This window comes from Protopterus annectens, chromosome 8.part0, assembly GCF_019279795.1.
Source record: "Protopterus annectens isolate FY-2018-M chromosome 8.part0, PAN1.0, whole genome shotgun sequence".
Taxonomy (NCBI): domain Eukaryota; kingdom Metazoa; phylum Chordata; order Ceratodontiformes; family Protopteridae; genus Protopterus; species Protopterus annectens.
This window is the reverse complement of record NC_056741.1, coordinates 1,307,054,436-1,307,077,479: the sequence shown is the minus strand read 5'-3', so window position 1 is coordinate 1,307,077,479 and position 23,044 is coordinate 1,307,054,436. Positions and strand designations below refer to the sequence as shown.

Below are 23,044 nucleotides of genomic sequence, written 5' to 3'. Positions count from 1 at the left end.
ACGAAAGAGGTGTTTTTCTTAGCATATAAAAGGTTATTGCAAAAGGAATGTCAAAATGTACACATCAGGCATACATGTGTGGCATATACTGAGGTTATGGTTTGTTTTACTTTGACTTTTTTATCTGTAGCTATATAAAGCAGGAAAGCTAAGGATTAGGTTATATTTGTTTATAACAAATGTGTAATAACTATGAATTGGTAATGAGCAAGTTTGTCCAGAAGTTATTTTTAAGGCTGCATTCGATCTTGTTGGTAACCTTTTGTACAGCATTGTGTCAAGCTGTTAACATGTAGGAGAGTCTGCTTGTTTCTTTCTTGTGAGTTTCAGGGCCTTGAAACTTTTTATTGTGCCTGATGGCATAGTTGAACTTTGATCAGCAAATAAACTGTGCGACTGTTACGCCTGGAAAACACACATTGTCTGAAGACTTATCTTTTAATTTAATGCCTATTTATAAGGGGCTTAGCATGACTTGCAGTGTTAATTGACACTGGCAAGTTACCTTTAGTAGCAATGGTAATACAAGCCTTAACTGTAATTGTAAGGCCATGACCCTGATAGTGCTACTGCCACGCTAAGGCCGAAAATGTTAGTCCCGATTAAGTGACGTAGCAGAGTGAGGGCTGTGCAAAAGTAAGTATGCTTCATTTATATTCCAAGTTCAGTATCACCTATGTGTTACAGGATCTTTGTGCATTCTGTTAGTGGCCCACTATGCCATTTCTTCATTTTTTTCTACCACCATCTAAATTCTGTAGCACTACTAAGATAACTGAAAGCTGCAATTGATGCCCAGGCTAGCCAGAGTCTCTTGGCATTGCCTTTTAGCTGGTAGGTAATCAGGGCCAATCAAAACTTACAGGCTACATTCAATGAGTGTAGCATTATGGGAGCCGGTCAGAACCAGCAGGCTGTACCAGATGACTTTCCTGACTAGTTCTGCCCTGAAATAATAGCAGAGTGAGTAAGTGTTTGTTAAATAGCTAGGGGAACTGATTTAGTGAAATTAATTTAGCCCTCACCAGAACATCCTTCAGTGCTGGTGAAGTATACACACTTGAGATAGCTTCATTTGTGAAAGACAAAGCATTTCAGTAGATGACACTGGGAGGACTACCCAAAGCCAAAAACCATGGTCACATTTAAATAACTTTACATATAGCCATGGCATTGTTCAGGGATGTCGAGCATTTGCTTCTAAGAACTGGACCTTATTTTACCTATATTGTCTAGAAATAGTTAAAAGATAAATGTAGTTTAAATATATATATATATATATATATATATATATATATATATATATATATATATATATATATATACACAGTATAAACATCTACAAATAGATAACTGTACATATAAAAAATATACATAAAATATAAATATATAAACAAATGCAAATTTGTATTTTCACTGTTCTCTTTGTTCTGTTAATAAATAATTGAAATATGGTTAATATGTGTAAACAGAAATATGTAGTTGTAGTAATTCATTTCTCATCGGTCTGCATGTATGTATATGATATATTTGAAAGAGAAATGGTATTACCATACCATGGACATATTTCAGCTATTTGAGCATTTTAGTTGTAGCACAATCAGAACAGTGATTTGGAGGGTCTGGGTTTTGTTCCTTGTTGGATCATTCATTTTTTTAGTGATGTGTTCATGTACTTTGGCCAGGTCCTTTGCCTCCAAAGGTTTGTACTTCATAGCAGCTTATTTGAGTTTTGGTTCAAGGAGGTTGCATATGTATATTCTGCCCTTTCTCCTCTTCATCTGTTTATTAAAGGTACTGCTTTAAGGATGAAGGAGCATTTGCACTTAATTCTACATTTACTCCATAGTGAGATTGAGTTGTGGGTGAAAAAGGGTCTGGAGACTAGCGCACATCTATTTCTCAAACACACTCACAAACACACACACACACATATACATATGCATGCATTTATGAAGCTTGTCATTCATCAACATGCGGATGCATTGATGCACATTATATCAATTTCTGCACTTCAGTAATAACAATAAAATGAAGATAAACCAATCACAATAAGAGAATAAACATTCTCTTTAGGTGATGACCCAAAAAGCAGTAACAAAACCTGTAGACATAATTTCTCAGAATAGTGGTGGGGAAGGTATTTTTAGTACGGTAATGTATAGGGTTTGAGTAAGGGTCAGTGGCAAGATTAGGGTTAGCACACATAGGTAAGGATTGACGGAGGTAAAGCAGAGCCCCTCCCAGTCCAACCATAACTCTTGTGCTAATCCTAATCCTGCCTCTGCCGCTAACTCTAACCTTGTACATTACCTTACCAAAAGCCCTTTCCCTAACATTACTACTACTACATAAGGTACTCACAGGCCCACACAGGCCATCATACATAGAAAATGTTAAAAACTATCACCTTATCTAGCCCTTACTCTTAACTAACACACATTCACACTTGCACCCCACAGCCAGTGACAAAACTTTATCATGAGAAAAAAAATCTCATGACACACAGATGCACCTCACATGAATAATTGATGTGATGTTTGAGGTCTGCTGCAGTTGACAAGCAGGGAAACCAAAGTAAACTGAAAGCAATAAACTCTAAATGTGTGTGTGTGTGTGTGTGTGTGTGTGTGTGTGTGTGTGTGTGTGTGTGTGTGTGTGTGTGTGTGTGTGTGTGACTCACCTGCCTTCTACGACACTCATGCCTGAATGTCACAGATCTTCTCGCACACAGTCCATCCACCTCTTTGCTGGTTACCCTTATTTCCTCTTGCCTTCTTCCTATCTGTCCCAAATCGTCTTCACTAGATTGTCTTCTGCTTTTTCTGCACATGTGCCCAAACCATCATAATCTGTTCTCCTTGACCTTTTCTGTAGTTGGAGTTACTTTGGCTTCTGTTCTTATGTCTTCATTTCTTCATCTTTTCCCACAGTACACATCCTACCACTCATATCAGGCACTTCATATCTATCACCTCTAGCTTCCTCAACTGCTTTGCCTGTACTACACAGATTTCCGTACCATACAGCATTGTTGCCTCACAGCAAGAGGTTCTCCCATTCGATTCTCCGCTGGAGCACCTTCTGTGTGGAGTCTGCATGTCCTCCCCACGGTCGGGTGGTGTTCGAAAGACATGCGTAGAATGGGCGTGCCTTCGTTGAAGGTTAGGCATCTAGCTGGCACCTCGGCACCCATAAAAAAAATCTGCTGCCAATCATTAGCGGACCAGAGTTCCGCTGTGGTAACCTCTAACCGAGAAAAGCCGAAAGAAGCAGAAGAACAACAGTAGTACTAGTCACACCACTGTTTTGCACACCTTACTTTTTGGCTTCTTTGGCATTCTTCTGTCATACAATACTCCTGATGCTCTGTGTCAGTTTGCTGCAGCCCTCTGATTCTAGCTTTGACCTCCTCATTCAGATTCCCTTCTTCTCATCCACCCTCCCAGATACTTGAAGGTTTTAACCTGTTCCAGTATTTCCCCTCTATCGCAATTCTCAGCTTCTTCTGAATCCCCACCATAAAACTGCCCAAATCAACTTTCTTGGGATCTTGTCAAATACTTTCTCTGTCTAAGAATGCCCAGTTGGACTCTTTCCTCATTTCTGCAATCTTCTCGACTATCTATCCTATTGTTTATTGTATCAGTAGGGCTATTTTTCCTATTGTTTATTCTATGTAACACCTGAATTTACATGCACTGCTTTGTGCACATAACTGTATAACACTAAACAATTTTGTTTTGCCTAGTATTATCCCATGTTGTTATTCTCTGTATTATGAATATGTTTAATCTTGCTGTTAGTTAAAACTGATAAAACATTATACTACCTTCTGTAAATTTTTGATAATTTCTTTTATGTAATTTTCTTGATCTTTTGAAATGTTTAAATATTTTTGACATGTTATGTAAGGCCTGTTGTTACATTGGAGCTTTTCTTCCTGGGCCTCTACTGAAAATGGGCCTGTTTTGGCCCAGTGGACTTTCCTGGTAAACAAATGCCAATAAATAAATAAAGCTGTCTCACTGCAAAGATCTGATCAGTTGTTTTGCAGCTTAATCTGAATCCAAACTGCTCATCTCCCATCTTACTTTCTAGTACTCTGCATATTTATCAAATCACACTCTCCTGAGCTTACGTGCAGTGTGATAGGAGCTTGATGCCTTTATACTGCCAACAGTTGTGAATATCCCCTTTGATGTTCTTCGTGCTTCACAGTTGCAGTCATCACATTTGGGTTATCTGCCTGCAGGTAACCCTCAGCCGGCCTGAATACCAGAGTCTTGGGATTTCTATGTCAGATGCTGTCGCTTCTTCTATGACATCAGGTCATCAGGGGTATAAAACATGCAGCCGACGTCATTACATCAGTCTTTCTGGCCATGCGGTGCCCGAAGCAGAAGCAGTTTGTAAGTGCCGGTTGGCCAACTCCTGAAATTTTCATTTTCGAGTTTCAGACCTGAAGTCTTCTAAAAGATAAGTACCCCATTGGGGATCCTTTTTTCTTGCTCTAACCGATGTCAGAAAAAATGTAATTGTCTTGCCTGTGGAAAGCAAATACCTCACAGAGATTTTCATTCTTACTGCATCACCTGTTTATGCTCAGACCATGACGTCCATCGCTGTCAGTTTTGTGCCTTATTCAACGCCCGTACTATTCGTCGTGGGGCAATTTTTGTAGCTAAATTCTTTAATTCTTGATCTCCGTACTCCGAAATGGCTTTGAGCCATCCTACTACTGATTTTCTGAAAAAGCATAAGGATAAAGACAACGACAAACCGCGTAGGTCAAAAACTGCCGACGACGTTGCCGTTGAGCTAGTCACCAGTCCGCCGGTACTCAGTGAGGTGCTTTTGCAGCCCCTGATACCCACTTCTACAGATTCGCAGGTATCTACTGAGACCCATTCAGAGTCCGGTATGCCGCAAGATGCTTCTTCGACTATAGAACCTGCGGATGTCTCCATCTTAGATGGGTCCGGAGTTGTTGTGCAACCAGCTTCTGAGGGTGTATTCAGGCCTTCTGATCTTCATATTAAACGGACTACTTCGTTTCAAACCAAAATTACCGATTTTTCTCAGGCCTAAAGTCTGCACTACACCTAGGAAACCGACAACCAAAGTGCATTCTCAGGCCCACAAGCCACAAAAACAAATGCTTAGAATGGATGAAGACCTCATTACCTTAATTAGGGGAAGCCAGCTTTCCCCCTCAGAGACCTAGAACTGATTTTCCTTCGGATTCTTCTGATCAGGAATCTGAGTACTCTGATCCCTCTGATTACCAGGACATACCCTTGTCTACCTATGAGGATTCTGATGCAGAGGACTCCATTCCCTCTGTTTCCCCGCCGGAAGAATTTTCTTTTGGTGAAACCCTGCATACCTTAGAGAGCATTTCCGCTGGGAGAGCCAGTACTACTCTCAGTCCAAAAAGAGACTAAGGGAATTTTTAGACTTGCCACAGCACAGGCCTCTAGCTATCCCTGTTGTTCTGGAAATTGTAGATGATATCTTCTTGGAATCCAGCCTTACCCCTGATACTTTGCCTCCAGCTCCCAAGAAACCTGACAGGTACTACAGAGTACCTGACTCCCATAAATTCCTTTTTAAGAATCCTTCTGCGGATCCAGAAACCATTTCCCAGGGACCTAAAGGCATTAAGGCTACAACTGCCAAAAATCCTATCCCTTTGGACAGGGATTCTAGGGCTTTAGACAGATTGGGTAAAAAGATATACACCTCTCCTACTGTGGCTATTAGGGCCTTGAATTACCAGTTTCATATGTTAAAGTATCAGCATGTTATGGAACTAATTAGACAGAAAATAATTTTGATTCCTGACTGTGCATTAACTCTTGCAAATCTTTGTGTTCTGCATTCTGCTAACCAAGTTGGTAAACATACTTTGCAATGTGGGTTTGATGCCTTAGAAGTATCTTGCAGGGCTGCTGTCATGGGGTCTGTTCTTAGAAGGCATGCTTGGCTTAAGAAAAAAAACTTGCCAGATCATGTCAAAGCAAAATTACTAGATGCACCATTAAACCAAGAGCGTCTGTTTGGCAATAAAGCAGAAGTCCTCCTCAAAAGGATGGAAAAAAAGCTAAATCTATACAAACTGTTAAAGATTTCTTACAAGTACAGCCACCTAGATTCAGTAGGCATTGGTCTTCGAAAAACTGGTCCTTTCCAGTCCTTTCCAGTCCCTTCCAGGCCTTCTCAGTCCAAGCCCAGGGGCAGCAGACCACCAAGAATTCAGTCTCAGGTTATACACAGATCTAAGCAGTGGAGTGTTCCCACGTCCAAAACAGGGAGTAGTAAGCCACCAGCCCATGTTAAAATGGCACAACGACTTATCCTTAACTCTTCCAAGCCATGCCCTAGTACTTGCACCTTTAGGAGGAAAATTTGCCCTGCATGCCAAAAACTGGGAATGCATTACCCAAGACAGATGGGTCTTAAACATCGTTTCCCAGGGATACAGATTCCATTTCCACTCACTCCCAACCCTAATCGGATGGCCAGACCTCCCCCCCAAACCAGTGGGCAGAGGCCCAAAAGCAAGTGCTTTCTCTCTTCAGTATCAGGGCTATTCAACCTGTCCCAGCAGAAGAAAAGGGACAGGGCTGTTATTCCAGATAGTTTCTGATTCCCAGAAAAGAAAACTCTTGGCGTCCTATCCTGGATCTGTCTATTCTCAACACCTTTCTGGTGGTTCCAAAATTCAAAATGCTGACTCTCCAACAGCTGCTTCCTATGCTAGCCAAGGACTCCTGGCTAGCAACCCTAGACTTAAAAGAAGCGTATCTGCACATTCCCATAAGGGAATCTTGCAGGAAATACCTGCACTTTAGAGCAGGCTCTATGCGCTATCAGTTCTCTTCACTTCCCTTTGGCTTGTCTACTGTGCCCAGGGTATTCACAAAGTGTCTAGCTCCAGCCATTGCATTTTGCAGGCAGATAAATATTCAAATTTACCCATACTTGGATGATTGTCTGATTCAGGCAGAAAGCCAGGACTTGCTATTATAACACCTGGCATTCATAAAGAAACTTCTAACTTCACTGGGGTACACCATCAATGAAAAGAAATCACAGCTGGTACCCAGCCAACAGATTGTATTTCCTGGGAGCAAGCTTGAACACAACTTCCCAGATGGCATTCCTCACTCCAGAGAAACAGATTTATTTGACCAACTACTTCAATCTACTGGCCACCAAAACCCAGTTATCTGCAAGAAAAATACTGCAAGCCCTGGGGTTTATGGCCTCTTGCATTCTGTTAATTCCATATGCAAGACTGCATATGAGGAAACCTCAATGGTACCTAAAAAGTCTCTGGTGTCAACATTCTCAGGACCTAGAAACAATGATTTCTGTCATTCCTTATCTAAGGACAGAGTTCCTTTGGTGAGCAGAGGCCTGCAACCACAACAAGGGACTCTTTCACTCTACCCCCTGCCGCCCAAACCCTAACAACAGACATATCAGACTATGCATGGGGGGCTCACATGGCAGGGCAGTGCATTCAGGGCAAATGGAACCCAAAGCAGATGCACCTACATATCAATCAAAAAGAAATGTTAGCTGTACAGAATGCTCTGACAACCTTCAAAGGCCTGATTCTTCCCTTCAGAACTGTCAGTTGAGCAAATATTGCACCAGAACTCCCCACAGCCAAGCTTGGAAAGTGGATGCTCTGTCCTTCACCTGGGAAAACCTCTCAGTTTATGCCTTTCCACCTCTGCCCCTCGTATTGAAGGTGTTGCTAAAGATCAAACAGGACAAGCCAAGGACAGTCCTGATTGCGCCAGACTGGCCACGCCAGCACTGGTACCCTCTTTTTTGTGCAGTCTGACAGTGCTGCCACCATGGCACCTGCCTCACACTCCTTCCCTGCTGTCCCAGCAGGCGGGCCAGATTCTGCACCTCAGCTAAAGACCCTGAACCTAGCAGCCTGGCTCATCCACTGACTTCTCCACCAGCAACTCTCAGTAAGCAGGTGCTGGATGTCATTCTTGAGGCAAGGTGGCCTAGTACTAGAAAATCCTATTCGGAAAAGTGGAAAAAATACTGCTCCTGGAGCCAGTCTCAGGGAATGGACACAACTATGCCCAACTTACCTCATATAGTAGATTACTTAACAGAAATGCTCTACAAAGGCCTGTCTTTCTCTTCAATTAAGATTCATGCCTCTGCCATCTCAGCTCATTATAATACTGAGCCACCCCTTTTCTATTATCCTCTGGTCAAACAGTTCCTGAGGGGAGCCAAAAGCTTAAGACCTCCCAGGAGAGCTGTCACCCCTGCCTGGGACCTTAACTTTGTATTGGAAAAGTTCACGCTTCTACCCTTTGAACCTGCTGCCAAAGCAGAGCTAAAGTTCCTCTCATGGAAGACAGCTTTACTTCTAGCCATCACTTCAGCAAGAAGAGTGTCTGAATTGCAGGCCCTTTTGGCTGTGGAACCCTTCATTATCTTCCATGCGGACAGGGTTTCCCTCAGGACCAACCCATCATTTATGCCCAAGGTGGTATCTAGTGTGGCTTTAAACCAATCCATTCATTTGCCTACTTTTTTCCCTAATCCTCAGAATAAAGGGGAAAGGATTCTGCACTCCCTGGATGTGCACAGCCAGCTCAGGTTCTATCTGGACAGGACTAAGCCTTTCAGAAAATCTGACCAGCTGCTAGTCAGCTTTGCTGCAGTGGCAGAGGGCAAGGCCATTTCAAAGCAAACTGTTTTTAAATGAATAGCACACTGCATCCATTTCTGCTACAAACACCATGGGAAACCTACCCCACAGGGGATCAGAGCACATTCCACTAGGGCTACATCAACCTCTACAGCATTTCTCAGGGGATTCCCTACTAGGGACATCCTGGAAGTTGCAACCTGGAGCTCTGTACACACTTTCACCAAGCACTGCCACCTACCTATCTTATCTAAATCCAGAGCTGATTTGCCACAGCAGTCTTAGATTACCAGCCCTAATGCTTCTTAACTACCTCCTCCCTACCTTAGCTTTGGGAATCAAACCAAATGTGATGACTGCAACAGTGAAACACGAAGAACATAGTACAGTTGTGTACACTTACCGTAAATGTAGATGTTTGTCTGTGTTCACTGTTGCAGTCCTAGTTACCCTCCCTCCAGCCACTGGACTTCTCTCTACTTCTACTTAGCCTCTTTGTTTGGCACCTCTTATATCATATGTATTTGCTTTTTGCTGGGGGTGTTCCATACCATGTAATTGCTTCCCTTTTTGGGGGCACCTGACATCTGGGGCAAGAAAAACTGATGTAATGATGATGGTTGCATGTTTTATACCCCTGACAACCTGACGTCATGGAAGAAGCAACAGCATCTGACGTAGAAATCCCAAGACTCTGGTATTCAGGCCGGCTGAGGGCTACCTGCAGGCAGATAACCCAAATGTGATGACTGCAACAGTGAATACACGCTAACATCTACATTTATGGTAAGTGTACACAACTGTACTTTCTTGAACACTGGCACTAATATATTTATTCCACAGTCATCTAGGATGCACCTTTCTCTCCATACTGCTATGACTACCCTCTGGAGCCATTTCTCCTTTATCTTGCCAAACATTTTTATCATATCTGCTGTGATCTCATCTGAGCTTGCTGCTTTCCCTGACTTAATTTTCTTTAGTGCTCTACTTAACTTCTTCTGTGGTTGGCTATACCTCTTCTTTCGCCATAGGCTGTGATGGGGCAGTACAACTTCTGTGGGGTTCTCCTTCATTCAGAGCTACTGGAAGTACTCCTCCCATCTGCCTTTGATGTACTGCGGGCTGATGAGCAAGCTGCTGTTGGCATCCCTTATGAAGGGTGTCTGTTGTCTTTATCTTTCTGTCTTTGCCTTGTGACCTGATATAATTTCTTTGTATCATATAATGAGTTTCTTTCCAAAAGCTAAGTGTGTCCTTCTAATGCCTTGTTCTTTGCTATTGTAACTCCTGTCTTAGACTCTGTTAGCCAAGCAGTATTACTTGCTAGTCTGGTCTGTCTTTTCTGTTTCACACGTTTTCCTGCACTCTTTTTTTTGATGACTTTTATCTCTTCTCCATTGTTGGCTTATAGGTGCATAGATCTGTGCTAGGCTAATGACCACTAAGGTCCTTAAAAACTTAGCTTTGTAACCCAAATGTGACCCACAAATTTGATTTATATTTAATTTATAGGAGGTGATTTACTGACTGCTTCTGTTCATTAAAGACATGGGAACCAGACCAGGGGTGAATTTCCAGTTACCCATCCAATGGTCCAAGTTGCACTTAAATAGGGATGGTAGGGAATTCTGCTTCACATGGATAAGGGAGCCTGTTCAAGAGGACTGGAATTCTCTGAGAAACAGCTCTCTCTCTCTCTCCAATAGATCGTATTTATGTTGCGAGCAAAATGTAGGTGTTTTAATCTAGTAGTTCTGATGCTGTTTGTTTTACGGATGTACAAAATATTCATCAAAATGAGGTCTAGTGATGCCCTGTATGCCAGGCAAAGATCTGTATGATATCAAGTAAAGATACAGGACTTTAAGGCGATCAGCATAGGACATTGTGTTTTACTCCCTGTATTCTTTTTGTAAGAAACCTTTGTGTATGTTCCAGTTGCTGCATGTGTCTGGTCAGGTAGATACTGAAGGGGACATTATACTCTATGATGAACAAGATGCGAGCCAAGTGTAGTGGTATGATGACCTCTGTGGTCTTTGGGCTCGGCTGCATATTTGTTTTGTAGTCCTCACACCTGCTGTTTGTCCAACTCCACCCATTTCCTCCACTTCTTGAGTTGCTGGAGCCCTAATTAATTCATTGAGTTGTTGTGCTTTCTCTCCAGTCAACTTTCAGGTCTTCAGCCTGCTTTGTGTTGACCTGAGAGCCTTTTCTAACTACTGCTTGCAGCTGATTGTGGCAACCAGTGGTTTATGCTGTGGGGTGACTGTTTGTTTCACTGGGGATGACTTTGTAATCCCTAAGTCTACCCCACTGCCTTGAGTTGCATGTTGGCCATTCTTGTATGTGATCTTGTGACTCTGTCTCTTGCTGAACCATGTGTTGGTCACTGCTGAACCATGTGTTGGTTACCATCAAGCCCTTTGACAGGCAGAAGTCTAGAATGGCCTCTCCTTTATTTCTGTTGCCCCACCCATGTGGAGTCATGCAGTCCTCGTATCCTGTTCTGTCTGTCCTGATATGTGCATTCAGGTCACTATTATCAACACCAATTCATCCTGCCCTCTTTTATCTAGAAGATCCAGCAACTGCTGTCTGAATGCACTCTTTTCCTCACTGTCACACCCCTGCTGTGGGGCATAGCCTGAGATTATGAATACTGCCCCGTCATTACACTGGAGTCTGATTGCCATGAGTCTGTCACTAATTCTGACGACACCCCTCACTGTCTTCTGAAACCTCTCTCTCACCACAGTTCACACACCATTTCTAGCCTATCCTTCACCTAAAGAGTAGACTGTATCCTAAGCCAAGTGGCTTTACTGTACTTCCCTTCCATCTTGTCTCCCAGACACATAGGGTGTCCAGCTTCCTCCTTACAGGCATGTCATCCACTTCCAAGCTGTGTCCCGTCCGTGAATCTGCATAGAGTATAACAATTTTTAGTTCATGGTTGGCAGGTTGATTGGTTTTACGTTGAGCTTTTGTTCAACACAGCTATCCCGGGTAACACAAGCTAGGCAACTGGATACTGGTTGGCCAGTAACCTATTGATCCAGGGCTGCTGGGCTTTATGGTGGACAAATACTGGCCAACAGGGGCGCACACACCTTTCCCACCATTAGCATGGGTCCCTGGGGTAGGTCTGAGTAGACCAGGTTCTCAAGCAGCTTATCACCAGCAAATACCTACACCCCTTTGGTGACAGTAGTCAATACAGCTGAATTACCTAAAGCAATATTTTAGTGGCTAGCCCTGCCACGGCATGCAGTCTGTGATCTTTGCTGTCCTATCTTGAGTATATTGGGCACCACAAAAGATGTCCAAAGCGGTTGATCTGTACAACTGTTCCCCCTATAGGGCACCATCTTTAGGCTGTGCTGCTGCCCACAACTCTAGGTGTGTGTGTGTTTGTGTGCGTGATATGTGTGTGTGTGTGTGTATATATATATATATATATATATATATATATATATATATATATATATATAAATAAAATATATTGGATATTTTATTGAAGCCAGTCATCCAGCGTGTTTTTGGAAGGCAGGTGGAAGCCAGCATATTTAGAGAACATTCTTGCAGACACTAGGATAACATAACCCACTCAAATGTTACACATCCTTGGGGACTGAAGTATAAAAATCTTTGTAGTCAAACCATTTAATGAAATAGGCTGCCGGCATTCACTTAAAAGATAAAGTGAGCATATGACCAAAAACCCTATCTTAGTTCTAAGAAGAATTATTAGTTGTAAGTATAGGATGAAGCCTGCAGAGATAGCTTGCCACACAGTGGCAGACACTATCAAACACATAATAATTTGAGAGAGAGCAGCAAATAAGTCCTCTGTTAAAAGAAGTAAAAAACGCACAAGTGATATGAATGCTGATGTTACCTTCTGCAGGTCTGTCTTTCATCTTTAATTCTACACCTTCAGTTTGCCCTTGGCATTGCAGGGTGTCTAGACATGCTGCCATTTCATTTCTCTCTTCCACAATATACGTCACTAAATGATTGAATCTCTTCTCCAAACCTAGCCCATCAATTTTTTCCTCTCCGTTTTGGTAACTGTGCACTGTACTTGCTGTACCTGCCTAATTTCAGCTCATTATCACCCAATGGGTTGCTAAATGGCTTACTGATAGAACCCACACTGTAAAAGTAGCCGACTCCAAATCCAGCTCCAGACAAGTGACAAGTGGAGTACCTCAGGGTTCAGTCCTGGGGCCGCTCTTGTTTGGCATCTACTTCTCTGAAGTACAGGTCAACACTAAGGGACTCTGGCTAACAAAGTTTGCAGATGACTGCAAACTGGGAGCCATTATTGAATCCCCAAATGATGTGGATACTCTACAAAAGGACCTTACAGAAACAGATGCTTGGTGCCAGAGCCATGGGCTCAAGCTCAATGCCAAGAAATGTATTGTTATCCCCTTTGGGAAAAAACATGTATCCATGAATTACCATATAGGTGGCAGTACACTAAACACAGAAAGTGTGATAAGAGACTTAGGGACACAGGTGGACAGTGGTCTCACCTTCGATAACCACATCGCCACAACAGTCAGGAAATCCTTCTATGTAGCACACCTCATCACGAAGGGCTTTTCATCCAGAAAAGAGGTCATTGTCCCACTGTACTCATCCCTCATTAGACCCATTATAGAATACAACGCCCCATTTGGTATGTACCTCTCAAGACATCTGCAACAACTGGAAAGGCCTCAGAAATACCTCACTAAAAGAATCACAGGCCTAAAGCAGATGCCCTACGCTGACCGCCTTAAAAAACTCCAGCTATACTCTGTCGCATATCGTCTACTCAGAGGCGATCTCTGCTTAACATACAAGGCCATGTCAAACCCAGAGCTGTTGGACATGCTACACTTAAAGAAATCCCAATCCCTCAGAGCTACACGCTCCAGGGATCTAAACCTTGTCATCACAATAAACAAAACATGCTGGAGGGATAGGTTCCTGAGCCAGAGACTCCCCAGACTCTGGAATAGATTGCCCATACATGTCAAGCAGAGTGCCTCTGGACCTCTTCAAGAGGAACCTTGACGTTTGGATGGGAGAAAGGAAATTCACCCCAGGGATCACGTCAGTCGCCCTGCTAGACAGGGGTCCGGAATTGTTATGGCTAGGCTTGTATAGGCCCTAGGGCTGATAGCCTAGTACCAACCTATGAACCTATGAACCATTATTAAAATGTCGGCACCACAAATGCCAAGTTCTGATGATCTGAAAAAAAAAAGACTAAAAATGCAGGAGAAGAGCAAATCTCAAACTTTGCACTTTGCACTTCTTTAAACTTTTTTTTTTTTTTTTTTTTTTTTTTTTGCAGAGGGAAGTGCCCACTACCTCCTCATCCCCCAGTGTGGGAACATTACCCCCACCCCGCCCCCAAACTTATTTTTTATTTTATTTTTATTTATTTTACATTTGTTGACCGTGAAAGTCCGACTAAGTTCCACAGATCCTGTTTTCAGCGGAGGCCCGGGGAGAAATGCTCCAGATGCATGTTTTTAGAATGTGGAAGGAAACCGGAGTACCCGGAGGAAACCCACGCGAACGCAGGGAGAACATGCAAACTCCACACAGAAGGCACCCCAGCCGAGAATCGAACCGGAGAACCTCTTGCTGTGAGGTGACAGCGTTAACCACTGCACCACTGCGCCGCCCAACTTACATGTATTAACTCCAAGTTTGTCATACATTGGAGAAAACAGAATATTCTGAGAAATGGCCGTCTTGGACTTGTATACAAGTCTATTTTTTTTGCCATTCAATCTCCACATATCAGGACTCACTGTAGCAGGTCCCAGCATTTCATATGGTTACCTCCAATCTCCCTCCCTCCCTCTGTACAAGTGCTGAAACTAATCATGGTGTCCAAGATGCAGAATTTCTAGTACCATGTACAGTGGGGGGTAACTTCATATTTTCTTAAAGCCATGTTATGAGCTATAAATCACAGCATTTTGTTGATCTTTGTCATTGCAGTTCACTAAATTTCCATGACTCCTAGGAAATTTGATGATTCATCATATATTGATTATTACTCCCAGATCCTTTCTTTCATCTCTGATCCACATCGCAAGTAGGTATATTGTCTTGACTTTGTAATTCTGAGACTTGCGTGAGCCCTGGATTTATGGGGGAAGACCCTATGAAATTACAGAACAGAAAATATTGAGCATCACTGTTCTACTTTTGTTTTTGTAGGAGGGGCCCACACACACCCAAACTTATGTGTACCAACTCCAAGATCACTATACCTCAGAGAGGAGGAAATACTCTGACAAACGGTGATCTTGGATTTGGTATATGTAAGTCTGCATTTCCACTTGTTCAGTCTTGCTATTTTGGGACTCGCACTAATGAGTCTTAGAATATTAGATACCAGGTATGTTTCTACTGGACTTATCAAACCAGAATGCATAAATTTGTACTTTTTGTATTAAGTCCTAGTGACACTTGTACATGTACCCTTTAGTTTGGATTAAGAATCAGTGAAGAGACCAACTTCTCCTTATGTTGCTACCATGTCAGTCTTAGTGTAACTGGCAAACGGTTTGATTAAATCAACAGAGGCAGGTAGTCAGATGTGATCCATGTATTGGCCCAACATAAATGTTCTAAGTACTTCTTACTCTGGCTTTCAACTATGGAATTCATTATGATCATTTTACAACAGGTATTGTAAATCCAACAAAAGGTGTTGCATCAGTGTTTTTTTGTGTGTGTTTAGATCTTATATCATTAATGCACAAACTTGGCACCCTAATTGTCTTAAGATAACTGAGAACATTGAATATATACTAATCAGCCCTATTCTGTGCTTTCCTAAGATGCTTAGCAGCTTTGTCTGTTAATGGAGTTTTAACAACGTGTGTGGCACCCTTTGCTGAACAAGTAGCTTGTTTATTACTTCAGATTGTTTTGTTAATAATGCCTTCCATGTTCTATTTTGGAACACCAGTACTTGCAGTAAAAGCATATGCAGCAGTTTTGGGAGATGAACTATAGGGCAGCATTTAATGGGCAAGCATTACCGTATTCATTTTTAAAACTGAGTGCATATGGCCCTACCTGTATGCTGTTTTAAAGTTGTGGTTTAGTAAATACAGCAGGTGTCCATTATTTCTGTTTAAACATGGTTCCTTGTCAGACAGCTAATAAGTTCTCATTTTTCATAGGTACAGCCAAAAAGTCCATGCCACGGTGGTGAACTTGTTGCAGAAGTTCTGAAATCGCATGGGGTGAAGTTTGTCTTCACCCTGGTTGGAGGACATATTTCTCCAATCCTTGTAGCATGTGAAAAAGTTGGAATCCAAGTGGTGGACACAAGACATGAGGCTACTACTGTCTTTGCTGCGGATGCTGTAGCACGGCTTTCAGGTATGCCTGTGGTGGAGGAAATTGTACTTAATATCTTTTCATAGGTTATTTGGTGTTGAGACGTTATCATTCCTGATCATCAGTCTAGCTGCATGTTCTTCATTTTCTTATAAGATTAATTTTCTGTAAACCAATAAGCCCTTTATTTCCAAAGACTGTTAACTGCTCTGCTGTATTAAAGTAACTTTCTCTGGTGTACTTCACAGTGGTGATTGAATGATGGAAGATGTTCTTCATCTCACATTGCTGCAGTCCTTACATATGGGTAGTCCGCTGTCCTCGGTCGGCCCGAATACCAAAGTATTAGGCTGACGTCGGTCAAGGCGCTTAAAACTGACATCAGGACGTCAGGATACAAAAGCGCATAACCGACGTCATTTCCTCAGTCTTTTTTGCCGCATGGTCCGATGCAGAAACAGCGTTGCAAGTGCCGTTCGGCGTTCTGAAATTTTTCGAATTCGGAGTTTCAGACCGAATCCAAGTTGGCTAAGTACCCCGTTGGGGATTATTTTGGTTTTTTCTTGCCTCAGTGTTTTACCGGATGTCAGAAAAAGTGAATAACTGTATTTCTTGTGGGAAACAGATACCGCATAGGGATTATCATTCTTTGTGTATTCCTTGTTTGGGGCCTGAGCACGACGTTGTTGGGCGTCGCTTTTGTGCTAGGTTCAATAAACGCACTATTAAGCGAAGGTTAGATTGTGCTAGGCTGGTCTTTGGGAAGCGGTGCAATTATAATATGCCGCCAGATTCTCCGGCCCGCTTCTGAAGAAACGCAAAGACAAAGCAGTTAAACCCAGACAAGATGAGTCGTCCTTCGGACGCCGGTTCTTTAGAGGCTTCAGTGGAACCGTGGTTCCGACGGAGACTTCTCTGGAGTCTCAGGGGGAGACTTTGATTTTGCAGGAGGTGGTCTCTCAGGAGGCAGGTCAGGCTGAAGGGGCTTCTCAAGTTACTGTACTCCCCTCCCTTCCTAGGGTGGTTAGGCCTTCTCCTTCTGTTTCCAAGGCTTCTCCCAGAGGCAGGCCAGTTTTAGCTTCTGTTGGTGTCACTCCTACTTCAGCAGGGTCTGTGCCTAAGAAGCACATGCTTAAAATGGCAGAAGATTTGATTACTCTGATTAGAGGTTCTATGCCCCCTCCTGATAAGAGGCCTAGGGTGGAGCCAAAGTTGGGAAGTTTTGAGCAGGCTTCGATGTTTCAGAGTCTTCGCTGAAGACTTGCAGGAGTACTCTCCTTATTCTGATTCTGATGCAGATGATTCCACTCCTTCTGCTTCTCCGCCAGAGAATTTTTCTTTTTCAGAGACACTTCATTCTATGAGGGAACATTTTAAGTGGGAAGGTCAGGACTTCTCTGATTCTAGGAAAAGGCTTAGGGAGTTTTGCTGTTACCCCAGCATAGGCCCTTGGCTATACCCCTGTTCTGGATGTTGTGGAAGATGTGTTTGCAGAGGCTTCACTTAATCCTGATTCTCTGCCTCCTGCTCCTGTTAAACCGGATAGGTATTACAGGGTGCCTGAGGCTCATAAATATCTTTATAAGAGTCCTAGGGCGGACCCAGAAACTATTAGTCAGGGACCTAAGGGTGTCAAGGCCTCTGTTGTAAAAATCCGGTTCCTCTAGATAAAGAAGCCAGAGCTTTGGATAGATGGGGAAAGAAGGTCTATACATCTTCTACCTTAGCTATGAGGGCTTTGAATTGCCAGTTTCATATGTTGAAATATCAAAACTTTCTTCTTTCTCAATTGAAGTCTAAGGTGGATGCTCTGGCGGAAGGCATTGAGTGTAAAGAATTGCAAGATTTGGTGCATGTCTCTGAACAGGTGGGTAAGCATTCATTACAGTGTGGTTTTGATGCTGTGCAGGCCTCGTCTAGGGTGGCTGCCACTGGCTCAGTTCTTCGCAGGCACGCCTGGTTGAAGGATCAGAATTTTTCTGACCATGTTAAGACAAGGATTTTGGATGCTCCTTTGCAGTCTGATGTGTTGTTTGGTTCACCTGTGGAGTCAGTCTTGAAGAAAATGGAAGACAAGGCTAAGTCTATGCAGACTGTTAAAGATTTTTGCAAGTTCAGCCTCCAAGTTTAGTAGGAATTGGCCTGCTAAGGGGTGGACGTATCCTTCTTATGATTCTCAGTCTAGGGGTAGATCTAGACGTGGTAGGGGCAGAGCTCAGAGTTCTTTCAGGCCTAGAACAGGAGTTCCCCTGCACAATCTTCGGTGAGGGCAGGGGCCAGTCCTTTCGTAAACAGGCCCAATGACCTACTTTTTCAGCTGCCAGATCCTTCTTGCCTGGCAGCACCTTTGGGAGGAAGGTTAGCACTCTTCAAGGAAAATTGGATGTTGGTTACCCAAGACAAATGGGTATTGGATATCATACACCAGGGTTACAAGTTTTATTTCCATACCTTGCCTCCTTTCACAGGCATGCCGGACGTTCCTCCTCAGCAAAGACTAGAGGCTCGCAAACAAATTTCTCTACTACTTCAAATAGGGGCCATACAACCTGTCCCTCTGCCAGAAGTGGGCCTAGGATTTTATTCTCGCCTGTTTCTAGTACCAAAGAAAGGAAACACGTGGAGACCAATTTTGGATTTATCCATCCTCAACACATATCTGGACATTCCCAAGTTCAAAATGTTGACGTTACAACAGCTTTTACCTCTGCTGGGCAAAGATCACTGGATGGTGACTCTGGATCTCAAGGAGGCTTACCTTCATGTTCCTATCAGGCCCAGTTGCAGGAAGTATATGCGTTTTCGGGCTGGGACTTCACATTATCAGTTCTCTGCATTGCCCTTTGGCTTATCTACTGTGCCCAGAGTGTTCACGAAGGTTCTGGCTCCAGTGGTAGCTTTTTTCAGGCTAAGAGGAATACAGATCTATCCTTATTTGGACGATTGCCTGATACTGGCCCAAGAAAAGGACGAACTTCTTCATCATTTACAGTATGTGATGGCAGTGTTAAGATGCCTGGGGTATTCTGTGAACGAAATAAAGTCCAGTCTAGTACCCTCTCAGGACATGTGCTTTCTGGGTGTGAGACTGAATACAGCATCCCAGATGGCCTTTTGACCCCGGACAAACAAAAGAATCTTTCTCTTTACTTCCATCAGTTGTCTCATCAGTCCAGGCTGACTGCAAGGACAGTCCTTCAAGCCTTGGGGTTCATGGCATCTTGTATTCTGGTACTTCCCAATGCCAAACTGCATATGAGGAAGCTACAATGGTATCTCAAGAATGTATGGACACAGCACTGCCAAGATTTGGACACTGTCATTCAAATAATACCTTGCATTCAAAAGGAATTTTTGTGGTGGGCTCAGGAATGTCACCTAAACAAGGGACTCTCTGTGACCCGGCCAGAGGCGAGTCAGATTTTAACGACAGATGCCTCAGACAAAGCTTGGGAGCTCATCTAAATGGAAAATGGGTACAAGACACGTGGCCTGCCAGACTTCAACATCTACATATCAACTTGAAGGAGATGTTAGCAGTCCAATTTGCATTGATAGCTTTCAAGGATTTACTTCTTCCAGGGCAGGTGTTGATTCAAACAGACAACACAACTGTCATGTGGTACATCAACAAGCAAGGGGAACGATTCTTATCCTCTATGCAGACAAGCAATGATTTTGTGGGAGACTGCTCTCAGTTTACAGCTAAATCTTCAGGCAAGGTTTCTGCCAGGAGCACAGAACTCCTTAGCAGATGTGTTGAGCAGACAAATTATGGATCCCCACGAGTGGAAATTGGATCCTCATGTATTTCAGAGATTGACAGTGTTATGGGGAACTCCAGACATAGATCTGTTCGCTTCTCCACTAAATTACCAGCTGCCAAAGTTTTGCACAAAAGGTTTCATCCTCGGCTTGGAAAGTGGATGCTCTCTCATTCAATTGGAGCAATCTTCACGTGTATGCCTTTCCACCTCTGCCTCTCCTCCCAAAGGTACTGCTGAAGGTCAGACAGGACAAGCCAAACATGATTTTAATAGCTCCAGATTGGCCTCGACAGCACTGGTACCCATTACTGAGAAGTCTGGTACAGGAGCCTCCATGGCCTTTGCCTTCGATTCCTCAACTGCTGTCTCAGGAGAACAGTCATTTACTCAATGTCAAACTTCATTCTCTACATCTGACAGCCTGGCATATTCTGTTTTAAACCCTGGAGGGTTTCAGCTTCCACAACAAGTTTTGAATGTTATTTTGGAGGCCAGAAGGCCTAGTACAAGGAAAGTTTACGCAGATAAATGGAGGAGATTTTTATTTTGGAGTACAGCAAAGGACTTTGATGTTTCTAAACCTAATTTAAGTGTTGCGTTTCAATACCTTACTGAGTTATTGGACAAAGGTTTGTCCTTCTCCTCTATAAAGGTTCATGCTGCTGCAATTTCTGCTCACTATGACTGTGACCCACCATTATTTTCTCAGCCTTTGTTTAAGCAATTCCTTAGAGGGGCAAAAATATAAGACCCCACGTAGAGCTCCTACTCCTGCTTGGGATCTCAATTTTGTGTTGGAGAAACTCACTCTACAACCTTTTGAGCCTGCAGCATCGGCAGAGTTGAAATATTTATCTTGGAAGACTGCTTTTTGTTGGCCATTACCTCTGCGAGAAGGGTTTCTGAATTACAGGCCCTTATGGCAGTTGAGCCTTTCTTAATTTTCCACAAGGATAGGGTGTCTTTCGTACTAACCCTTCTTTTATGCCTAAAGTGGTTTCTAGTGTGGCTTTAAACCAAACTATTCATTTGCCTACTTTTTATGCAAACCCCAAAATAAAGGGAAAGGATTTTGCACACTTTGGATATAGACAGATAGTTGCGATATTATTTGAGCAGAACTAAAGGGTTCAGGCAGTCTCAGCAGTTGTTTGTTTCTTTTGCTTTGGGTTCTCAGGGCAAACCTGTTTCAAAACAAACTATTTCTAAGTGGATTGGTTTTGTATTGCTTTCTGTTATTCCCATCATGGTAAGGAGATTCCAGCTGGGATGAGGCCTCATTCCACTAGGGCTACTGCCACTTCTACAGCTTTTTTAAGGGGGGTGGCTACTAAAGATATTTTGGAAGCAGCTACTTGGAGTTCAGTGCATACTTTCTCTAAGCATTACCACCTTCCACTTTACTCTAAATCTAGGGCTGGATTTGCAACTGCAATTTTACAAGGCATGTTGGCAGCTCCTAATGCTTTATAGTTTTGCCATCCTCCCTTACCTCTGCTTTGGGATTCTACCCATATGTAAGGACTGCAGCAATGTGAGATGAAGAACATAGTACAGTTTTGTACCTACCATAAATGTAGATGTTCAAGATCCACATTGCTGCAGTCCAATTTACCTCCCTCCTTCCCTCTGTTGTTGAAGGTGGTGGTGTGGTTTGTGTTGTACATATTGTAAATATGGTTAGTGCACGGGTGGTTGGTTAGGTTTTGCTGGTTTTTGGCTTTGGCCTTTCTTGTTAGGGCCTTCTGACATCTCGGGCAAGAAAAGACTGAGGAAATGACGTCGGTCATGCGCTTTTGTACCCTGACGTCCTGATGTCAGTTTTAAGCGCCTTGACCGACGTCAGCCTAATACTTTGGTATTCGGGCCGACCGAGGACAGCGGACTACCCATATGTAAGGACTGCAGCAATGTGGATCTTCGAACATCTACATTTATGGTAGGTACAAAACTGTACTTTTTTGTCCCCAAACATCATTTCTCTCTCTGATAAGTATTAAAAAAGACAGATCTCCAGGCATGTCAGGAATGCACTTTTATCGCAGTATGGTTCCATGTGCTTATTCAGAGGACAGAGGGACACCACTCTCAGGCATTATCCACATGTATGTAAAAGATGGTATTCTTTGCTGGTTGTACCCAACCTATCTACTGTCTTTTTTTTTTTCTAACTGTTCTTTGTGATGTCTGGAGAGAGAATATTAGCTTGACACAGGGAAAGAGAATATTAGCTTGACACAGGGAAACAGAACATCTCCAATATCTGACTCATAGTAACAGATTACTACCAAGTAACCATGGAAGTGACCATCTGCTGTTCTGAATAATCTATGGGATTTATTATTTACAGTAGTTTAAGCGTTATGTATGCTTGTATGTGCTTATAAATATGCATATGTATGAGCGTCTATAGGCATGTATATTTCTATGTAGGTATGATTGTGTGTGTAGATATGGCTTCTTTCTTTATAGATTTCTGCTTGACTTTTTATTTATGTATTCCAGAGTAGTTACAGATCAGTACTTATTTAATCTTTACTTTTACAGTATGCATGTCCTTTCTGTGTCTGGCTAATTCTGGGATATTTTTTTTTACTTTATCACGGTACTTTGAGGTAAGTACTCTGCCACTGTTTTTCAACCTCTCAGTAATGCTGTTATTCTAGTTAGCATTGTGTAATAAAACATTTTAAAGTGTAGTAGTTGCAATGCAGCACTGCACAAATGATACTACTAAAAGATTGGTTGTCTTTTTGTTATCACTTAGGTACTGTTGGTGTAGCTGCAGTAACGGCAGGCCCAGGTTTAACCAATACTGTCACAGCAGTTAAAAATGCACAAATGGCAGAGTCTCCTGTTCTCCTGATTGGAGGAGCTGCAGCCACCTTGCTTCAGGTAAGTGGGATAGGCTCGTGATTTCTGTGCAGTCCCTTTCATCTCCGTGACATTTGTGCACATTAACAGTAAGCACAGGGATGTGCATTCTTTTTTATGTCATAAATGACAGCATTAATTGGGGAGTGTGAGCGTCACATAGGAATGACTTGATCTCTGACTTCAAGAATGGTGGTCAACATGCGTAAATGCATTTTCTTGTTTATTCTTTATGGAGAAAGCAGGCACAGAAAATGGGTAAAATAAGCATGTAATAAATGTGGCTTTGTCTCTCTTTAAATGGACATCTCTCTAAATTATCGTCTTCATTGCA

At 42.7% G+C, this 23,044-nt stretch overlaps 1 protein-coding gene across 1 annotated transcript in view; it reads left to right on the top strand.

Annotated features, from left to right (window-relative positions):
• Nucleotides 1–23,044, top strand: part of ILVBL (ilvB acetolactate synthase like) — a 790,151-nt gene that overhangs the window by 103,737 nt on the left and 663,370 nt on the right. Inside the window, exons 3-4 of the mRNA XM_044080826.1 lie at nt 15,910–16,111; nt 22,604–22,731. Of these exons, the coding sequence (XP_043936761.1) occupies nt 15,910–16,111; nt 22,604–22,731 (330 nt within the window). The remainder of the gene's footprint in view (nt 1–15,909; nt 16,112–22,603; nt 22,732–23,044) is intronic.